At 34.3% G+C, this 10353-nt stretch overlaps 1 protein-coding gene across 1 annotated transcript; it reads left to right on the top strand.

Annotated features, from left to right (window-relative positions):
- The first annotated feature begins 117 nt into the window (after nt 1-117).
- LOC132624651 (uncharacterized) lies at nt 118-621 on the top strand. The gene has a single exon (XM_060339396.1). It carries the CDS (start codon nt 118-120, stop codon nt 619-621), a length of 504 nt encoding a protein of 167 aa, XP_060195379.1.
- Nucleotides 622-10353: the final 9732 nt, after the last annotated feature.

Below are 10353 nucleotides of genomic sequence, written 5' to 3' on the forward strand. Positions count from 1 at the left end.
TCCACTTTTCATGCCTCGAATGTGCTCCTGCAGCAGCAATATCGAGAGAAAGGTTTCACAAAGTATTGTGATTTGATTGCTCATATTCTTGTGGCTAAACAAAATAATGATTTGCTGATGAAAAATCACGAGAATCGACCTACTGGCGTTGCACCACTCCCCGAAGTGAATGAGGTGTATACCCACTACTCCAGGCGTGGAAAAGGTCGTGGCCCCGGTCGTGGTCATGATAATAGTCGTGGTCGTGATAATAGTCGTGGTCGTTATAATGGTCAAAGAAGAAATTATTTTCCTGGTGTTAATCACTCTTCAAAGAAAAATCACCACCAAAAAGGGAAAAAGAAGAATGATAGGCATGAAGTGCCAGAAACACGTGGCTCAGAAAACAAAAGCTATCGATGTGATGGAAGTGGACACTGGTCACGTACCTGTCGTACAGCAAAGCACTTGGTTGAGCTTTATCAGGCATCAATTAAAAGAAAAGTGAAAAATCTCGAAGCTAATTTTATCTCTGAAAATCAAATTGACATCACACACTTGGATGTAGTAGATTTCTTTGAGCACCCTGAAGGAAAGATAAATCACTTGATTGGTCATGGTTCTGTGGTTAGAGATGATTGAGTTGTTTATTTTAATCTTTACTAGTCGTAGTAGTTGATGAATAAAAGACCATGTGACAGTAGCTGTTTACATGAGTACTATTTTTAATTGGTCTAGATTTAGTCAGTTTGTTATAGTTAGTTATTAATAAAATTTTAATCTGATTTGTCGTGAGTAAATCATTAATGAAGGTGCAAATTCTATAACCAATTTGGTTAAACATTATAACTGCAACTGCATTGAGTTCTATTATATACATATAACTATTTAATTTCCATTTTTTTTACTTGATATATATGGAAACGGAAGAATAGAGAAGTGGTTACAAAGTGATTGGGTTGGATTAAAAGTCAACCATGTTTTTCACCGCATATTGTTACTTCTTTACACCACAATATTTGCCGCAACTGTGATATGATGTCAATAGGAATTTAGTTTACAATGAAAGAGATCCAAGGCAAATATAATTGATTAGCAAAGCAATATGCAGAAAGCTTTACAAATGATGTCAAGAGAGAGTGAGAGAAAAGAGGCTGAATGCGAACAGATTATTTTTTATAGTAGAAGAATTTAATATTTGTTATTCCCGTCTCTGCATATTGCTTTACGATTGATTCTCACGTGATTAAGGAATAGCATGTGTAATTTTTATTTTATTTTATGTACTTGCTTTACACCTCGTAAATGCTTATTTTTTCTAACTAAAGAAAAGGAAATTATGGGTACAGTACTATTTATAGCGATTGTTTACAGCAACTCTGTTAATCATAATTTTTAATTTCAAGTCCTTGTTTCGGTATAAGAAATTTTTGGTTATCCACAGAAATGTGTTATTAAATTAGTCTGTTAACCTAATAAGTTAAGTAAATATCCTAAATGATATATTGGCTTGGATTATTATATTGAAACGTTGTATTGGTATGTAGTTTCATTTGTTTGTACAACTTTGGTTTGTATTTAGTTTACTGGAATTTCTAATACTTAGTATTTATTTTGCTTTGTTTGTGTCATTTCATTCGAAGATATGGATAACTCTCAAAGTAAGTTTGGATTAAAATCCAATTATGAAGACATATGTTTGATTGATTCTGCTACCACACACACGATCTTCAAGGACAAGAAATATTTTTCTCATTTACTTATGGGTAAGACAAATGTTAATACCATTTCTGGTAGTACTAATTTGATTGAAGGCTCCGGAAGAGCCGCCATAATTTTTCCTAAGGGAACAAAACTCTTTATAAAGGATGCCATGTTCTCTCCTAAGTCCAGAAGGAACTTATTAAGTTTTAAAGATATCCGTCAAAATGGATACCATATTAAAACAATGGATGAGATGAATCTTGAATATATTGGTATCACCAAGGATGTCTCTGGCCAGAAAGTTTCCTGCTTTGTCTTCTGGCTTATATTGGACAAAAATTGGAGTAATTGAGGCACATTCTGTCGTAAACCAGAAGTTTATGGACTCCAATACGTTTGTACTTTGGCATGATCGATTGGGACACCCTGGATCTATAATGATGAGACGAATTATAGAAAATTCAAATGGGCATCCATTAAAGAACCTGAAGATTCTTTTAAACAATGAATTTTCTTGCCCTTCTTGTTATCAAGGCAAGTTAATTATTTAGCCATCACCTACAAAGGTTAAGTTTGAATCCCCTGAATTTTTGGAACGTATACATGGAGATATTTGTGAACCAATTCACCCCCCGAGTGGGTCATATAGATATTTTATGGTCCTAATAGATGCTTCTTCTAGATGGTCTCATGTGTGCCTACTGTCATCTCGCAACCTGGCGTTTGCGAAATTATTGGCACAAATAATTCGATTACGGGCACAATTTCCTGATAATCCGATAAAGTCTATTCGCCTTGATAATGCTGCAGACTTTTCATCCCAAACATTTAATGATTATTGTTTATCAATTGGGATAAGAGTTGAACATCCTGTAGCTCATGTTCACACTCAAAATGGCCTTGCAGAGTCATTAATTAAACGTTTGCAGTTGATTGTAAGACCATTACTCATGAAAACGAGGTTGCCCACGACTGTCTGGGGTCACGCTATTTTGCATGCAACAACACTCGTTCGTCTCAGACCGAAAAACTATCATAAATTTTCTCCGTTGCAATTGGTTTTGGGTCAAGAACCTAATATATCCCATCTAAGAATTTTTGGATGTGCCGTATATGTGCCTGTAGCACCACCACATCGCACCAAGATGGGTCCCTAAAGAAGATTAGGAATATATGTTGGGTTTGAATCGCCCTCCATTATTCGCTACCTTGAACCATTAACCGGAGATTTGTTCACTGCTCGATTTGCAGATTGTCAATTTGATGAGACAATTTTCCCAAAATTAGGGGGAGAGAATAATGAAATAAAAAGGGAAATTTTGTGGAATAATTCATCATTGTCTCATCTTGATCCACGTGCTTCTATTTGTGAGCAAGAGGTTCAAAAGATTATTCACTTACAAAAAATAGCAAATCAAATGCCAGACGCATTTACAGATTTGAAAAGGATTACCAAATCACATATCCCTGCAGAGAATGTCCCGATTCGGATTGATGTCCCTGTAGGACCATCTACTAGTGTCATAGCAAACGAGTCCAAAGCACGCCAGAAGCGTGGTAGACCATTGGATTCTAAGGATCGAAATCCTAGAAAAAGAAAAAAAAATGGTCAAGATGACACTACGAAAGAACCTCACAAAGAAATTCGAGATTTGAGCAATAGTGATATTCTTGAAGAAATCAATGAGCCCGAGACTCAAGAAAATGAGGAAATATCAATTAATCCAATTAATGTTAGGACTAATTTGAATAGATTGGAAATAAATGTGGATTATGTCTTTGCCTATAATGTTGCAACAAGAATTATGCAAGATAGTGAGGATCTTGAACCCCAATTTGTTAAAGAATGCCAAGAAAGACGTGATTGGCCAAAGTGGCAAGAGGCAATTCAATCAGAGTTAAACTCACTTACCAAACGGGAAGTTTTTGGACCTGTAGTCCAAACACCTAATGGCATTAAACCTGTTGGTTATAAATGGGTTTTTGTGCGAAAAAGAAATGAGAAAAATGAGATACAAAGATATAAGGCACGCCTTGTTGCACAAGGATTTTCACAAAGGCCTGGTGTTGATTATGAAGAGACATACTCCCCTGTTATGGATGCAATAACATTACGTTATCTCATTAGTTTCGTTGTCCATGAGAGACTTGAGATGCATTTGATGGATGTGGTTACAACCTATCTATATGGATCACTTGAAAATGAAATATACATGAAAATCCCTGAAGAATTTAAGATGCCTAAAGCATGTAATTCAAAGTCTCGGGAAATGTATTCAATCAGATTACAAAGATCATTGTATGGTTTGAAGCAATCCGGGCGCATGTGGTATAACCGCCTTAGTGAATATTTGTTAAAGGAAGGCTATACAAATGATGCAATTTGCCCATGTGTTTTTATAAAGAAAGTAATATCGGAGTTTGTTGTACTTGCTGTATATGTTGACGACATAAACCTTATTGGAACTCCTGCAGAGCTCAAAAAGGCAATTGATTATTTAAAGAAGGAATTTGAGATGAAAGATCTTGGAAAGACAAAATTATGCCTTGGTTTGCAAATTGAACATTTGACAAATGGCATTTTTGTCCATCAATCCTCCTATACAGAGAAAGTGTTGAAACGATTTTATATGGATGAAGCACATCCATTAAATACTCCGATGGTTGTTCGATCACTTGATGCGAATAAATATCCGTTCCGACCTCAAGAAAAGAATGAGGAAATTCTTGGTCCAGAAGTACCATATCTTAGTGCAATTGGTGCACTAATGTATCTTGCCAATACCACAAGGCCTGACATAGCATTTTCAGTTAATGTGTTAGCCAGACATAGTTGTGCTCCTACGAGGAGACACTGGAACAGAATTAAACACATATTGAGGTATCTAAAGGGGACTATCGATTTGGGCTTATTTTATTCTAGCAATTGCAGTCCCGATCTTGTTTGTTATGCCGATGCAGGGTATTTATCTGACCCACATAAAGCTAGATCTCAAACAGGCTATGTATTTATTTGTGGGGGCGCTGCCATATCTTGGTGATCTACAAAGAAGTCTATTGTGGCTACCTCATCAAATCATGCTGAGATAATGCTAGAAAAGTGTGGTTTGAAATGTGATAAAATACCCACAATCTTATATGAAGATAATGCAGCATGCATTGCCCAATTGAAAGGATGTTTCATAAAAGGAGATAGAATGAAGCATATTTCACCAAAGTTATTCTTCACACCTGATCTCCAGAAGAATGGTGATATTGATGTGCAACAAATCCGTTCAAGTGAAAATCCTGCAGATTTGTTCACCAAATCTTTACCAACTTCAACTCTTGAGAAGATGATATTCAAGATTGAAATGCGAAGACTCCGACATCTGAATTTTGGTCTTCGTCAGAGGGAGTGAAATACGTGTTGTACTCTTTTTCCCTTAACCAAGGTTTTGTCCCATTGGGTTTTTCTTGGTAAGGTTTTTAATGAGGCAGCTCTCAAAGCGTATTTCTAGATATGTGTATTTTTTTTTTCACTAGGACTTTTTCCCACAGAGTTTTTTTTTTCTTTGAGCCCATATGACCATCATTGTAGTAATATATCATTCTCAAGTAATGAGGCTATATATATCCATTTATTCTGTTGATGGATGGTAGAACAAAAATTAGTAAAACAAAGTATTTTTCGTTTCTCTCTCTGTGTGTGAGTCATACTACTTACTTATTTTTAGTGCTTAGTTTTATTTTATAACAATTCCCAATTAGTGCAACAATCCTCACATTAAAAGGTAAAAAGTTTTTTACTTTCTCCAAAAAATTCTCTTGAAATTTAAGAGAGACATACACACAATTTTTTATTTTTATTTTAAATATATATATATGGGAAACTTTTAGGGGAAAAATGGGCCCCCCAAAAAGTTGGGGCCCCGGGCCATGGCTTCAGTTGCTTTATTGTTGAGCTGGCACTGCAGTGGACCACAAACATCACAGTTTCGGACCAGCCAGTAGGACAATGTGGGCATGATTTAGTCTTTTCCTCCTATATGGAAGGGAAAAAGGTGAAAAATACCCCCCTTTACTCTAGAAAAAGAGCTAAAAATATCCTCCGAACTTATTGTAGATAAAAAATATCCCTCTTATTCTTAAAGTTTTCAAATATATTCCTGTCTTGACATAAATTATCCCCCAAAATAAACCGAAATCATTTGCTCCATCATTTAAACGCGACTCAACTAAATAATAACCCATAAGATCCCTTAATAAGGGGATCTTATGGGTTATTATTTAGTTGGATCGGGTTTAAATGATGGAGCGGGTTTAAAAAATAATTTTGAGTTATTTTGGGGGATAATTTCCGTCAAGACAGGGGTATATTTGAAAACTTTAAGGATGAGAGGGGTATTTTTGACCCAAAATAAGTTCGGAGTATATTTTTAGCCCTTTTTCCAAAGTAGAGGGGTATTTTTGACCCTTTTCCCATATCGGAATATGCACATGGTGCTAACACTTGGCTACGCTTTGTTCAACTCTAGCCATGTATTCTTAAGGACGTGGTTGTGCGACATGTTAATTATTGTAAGGTTCGAATGTACCGTGCATGAAAAAAGTAGTGTATGCATTGGGGTTAGCTGCTATTTCGTCGCATTGATATTCAACTTTAATTTGAAAACGATATCTCTCAAATTTCAGGCCATATATGTCGAATTATTTCACACGTACGCTGGTCTATTACCAATCGGTCGTCTTATTATTATCTATATATAATATAAAGCTAGACATAGACAAGGTGATGTGACACCTCTCTATGGCCTAGAAACACATTTATCTTTTTTCTCCTTTTTTTGGCCTATTTCTCATTATTTTTTGGTTTATCTTAATTTAAAAAGTCTAAAGTGCCTAAATAATTACTCAATTAATTAGGGGATGGTAGTTACTCAAAGAATGAAAGAAGAAAACTAAAGACGTTAGTTTTCAAGCCTTCACATAATTTTTTATTAAATTTCCAGTTACTAATGCTTCATTATAAGTTTTAAATGACACTAAATTCTACGTACATAATGACTTGAGTCTCTTGAGTTTCCTATAACTTTTTCCCCTTTTCCTTTATTCATTTTCCCAATTGCCGGCTCTTCTATAATTTAGAGATGGAATTTGACTATTTGAGAAGACTATAATTTAAGTATTTAGTGAAAGAACCTGTTACTTTGCTCCGCTTCATTTCTTCCGTTTCTTTTCTCTTTATGTTGGGAAGGTAGTATAATTTACTATAGTGGTAGAATTCGTTCATTTCCACTTGAGTTACAAAGGCATTCAGGAAGAAATGAATGGTCAAATATGGAGCCTCTTACAGAAAGGATATCTGGCATTTTAATAATGATTTGGTCAGTTTTCTCTCAAGGCAAGTGATTATATATAGTTTTTTGTACTTTTACTGATAGATTAATAGTAGGGAATATGTTTCGTCTACTTGGAAGGTGATTAATTTTATCGCACTGCTTTTTGTGATTTTCTAACTAAATAGGTTAAAGAACATATATGCAGATTATTCTCTTATACTTCCGGATTCAAGTGGAATAAGTTCAAGTACTGGTACACTATATAGGCAGCAACAAGATTAAAGTACTGGCAGACTATATAGATATAATTTGAGTTCGTCCATCCAGGAACATGCATTTCCAGAGCTTATACACATGAAATTTCTTTTTCCTGATTTTTTTATCCCAAGAAAGTGGATTTTAATTATATATCAAATTCATGTCACGTTAGGAAGATATGTGATTCATCTAATCGAATTGATCAGCCACGGATTTCATTTCTTGTATTTTACCTCATTAGATTCTTCTCTTATTTGGTATTTTATTTTTTGGACTCAGGAAGTAGATGTCATTTGGTATATATATATATATATTTCAACTTGATACTTCCGGAGTTACTTATTTCAACCCGTAATTTTAGTTTGAACCGTACTCTATCACCTACAATGAGGTTGAAGGTCACATGAAAGTATTACAAATATTGAATTGATTGGCTCTTCGGAACATGAGATCGATAGTTCGTAAGGGCTCATAGTCAATTTGCGTTTCATGCTTTAATTTGCTAGCAAAAGTCAAACAAGGAGACAAAGAAATATCAACATTCCTATAAAGTTAGTTGCTCAAGCTTATTATTCTTTTTGTTGAGATTCCATGTTCCTCTTTCTATTCTTACTCCTGTACGTTACATGGTTTTACTCAAATCGGGCTAAAATAGCTAAGGGTTTCTGCTTAGTGTTTGCTACTTATATTGCTGAATAATTCACTGCCGAGGTAAGACAGGAGTTCCTATGTATTTAGTTGATATAGTTGTGCCTTATGTCCCTTTCGTGTTTACTAATTATTGTCAACTTGTCATCATTCCAACGATTTTAATGTTTTGTTTCCATCACTTACTGCATAAGAAAGAATTTTAAAATTAATCAAATGTCCTTCAACTTGATTTACCGCGGGGTACGAGACTAATGAGGATTTTTGTGTATGTGAAGTTAGGTATGTCCGTTCAAATATATAGATTGTTACATTTAAATAACATTTTATTTTTCAAAATAATGTTCTTTTTGAATTTAGAGTAGATGCAATCATGAATACACGTGAACGAGAAAATCTTAATAACTTCTCTGTATTTGGATAGTCAAGTCAACTGTTCCTTTTTGGTGTTTGGGAGGAGGCCATTTAAAAGAGTACGAGGAGTAAACGGGAATGAAGACTTAAGCCAAGTACTTTTGATATGAACCTTTTGATGTATATTTAAGTTTTCACTATGAGCATATATATGAACTTACACAAGTGATTTATTCATTGCTATCCTTTGCGTAATGGATGTGTTTTAACTATTTACAGGTGCTTCATGTTACTGACCTACTGTTGTACGATCTGTTTATGTGTATTTCTAATATAAATTAGTCTACGAGTTGTTTTGATTTGTTTCGATCGACTTTTAGTTTAGCTTTTTGAAAATTAAAAATTTAATTTAGTAAAATACACATGGCTGAATTTATAAACCATATGTTTAGTTCACCTTTTGAAAGAAGAACTAAAGAAAAATTTAGATTATCAGAATATCTTTTATGATTTTATATATTCGGTACCAACTAAGTTAAATCATAAATTCAATAATGAGATTTTCGACGACCGCGCAAAGCGCGGATAAATTCACCAGTTAGTGAATAAAAGCAACGAGTACCAGATCAACTTATTGGGTGTGTCAATATCTAATTAACCATGTTGCAGGACTTGAGTTTTGTTGATATTTTCCCACCAAGATCTGTCGCATGTTACTAAGAGATATTTATTAGTGAAAGCTATAGGACCTTAGCATTTTTTTAGTTGTGCTTATTTTCAACACATAAATAGCTTTAGGGCAATCAACGTGTACAGATTAATAGATGCGGTAAACATGATTCGAGTTCCGTGTTACAAGTGTATTTCAAGTGTGAAAAAAGGAAAAAGTATAGAAGAAAGAAAAGGAAGTAACTCCATACCTATCGTTTAATTAGCTCTTTAATTAATTGACTTTTTTGTGACAATACTTCCTACAACCTTGCTTTAGGCCAGGCCATAAAAGTCATATTATTCAGCTATCCTTGTTATGTCTTGGTTGGTTGTATATTATGCTAGGATGTTGGTTGTTTTACCAAAGTACCAACTAATGCATATGAAAAAATTTACATGTAATCACCTAAATTTTTTACATGTAATCACCTATGGCTGTTACCCATGTTGCTAGGATGTTGGTTGTTTTACCAAAGTGCCAACTAATGCATATGAAAAAATTTACATGTAATCACCTAAAAAAATTTACATGTAAATCACCTATGGCCGTTACCTATGTTGCTAGGACGTTGGTTGTTTTACCAAAGTACAAATTAATGCATATGAAAAAATTTACATGTAATCACCTAAGAAATAATATACTTATATAAATATTTTATACCATCAGTGCGTATACCTTAAACTATTGATCAAATGAAAGAAATATTTATAGTGGTGACAGTTCTGCTAGCTTGATGATGTAACGTATTCCGGTTTGTTCTCAGTTTTTTCTTTATTTGTATTTTCTGTTCTCAGTTCCTTCTTTATTTTTATTTTCTTTTTCTCTCCATTTCACCACTAATACTACTAACTACGCATACGATTGTATACTCAGATTATGTATAATCAAATTAAACCAAGATGGCATCACATATTCAACTCAATTAAGGTTGCTTTCATCTTCCAAGTGTCAACTCTATCTCTACAACAACAAAATTATTGGGGAGTTGAAGAATTGGTTTAATTTAATTAATTTGGAACCATATCCACCAGTGCCGTGTCCTATTTAATTCAGTGAAAAAGGAAACCACTTTTGAACATTAAACTGAAACTCTTCTTAACACTCATCCCCTTCAAAGCTTTGGACCCGCTCAACGGTCACCCACCAATCACCATTATGACAGTTTCTTTTTATTGCAGCTCCTAAATTATTTTCCTATTTTTTCCCATCCAGAAAAATTGGCACATTATTATATTTAAAATCCTGATTTCTCGTTACCATTTTATAAGATAACTAGTGAATTGGTCCGCGCTTCGCGCGGTTCTAAAAATATTATTCCTCCGTCCTAATTTGTTTGAAGGTTGATCAGTTTGGGAGTCAAACAACTCTTTTTTTTTA

Source organism: Lycium barbarum, chromosome 12 (assembly GCF_019175385.1).
Source record: "Lycium barbarum isolate Lr01 chromosome 12, ASM1917538v2, whole genome shotgun sequence".
Taxonomy (NCBI): Eukaryota; Viridiplantae; Streptophyta; class Magnoliopsida; order Solanales; family Solanaceae; genus Lycium; species Lycium barbarum.

What these genes read in the sequence shown, in the direction of transcription:
- LOC132624651 (XM_060339396.1), top strand. Translation starts at nt 118, where the DNA reads ATGAAAAATCACGAGAATCGACCTACTGGCGTTGCACCACTCCCCGAA.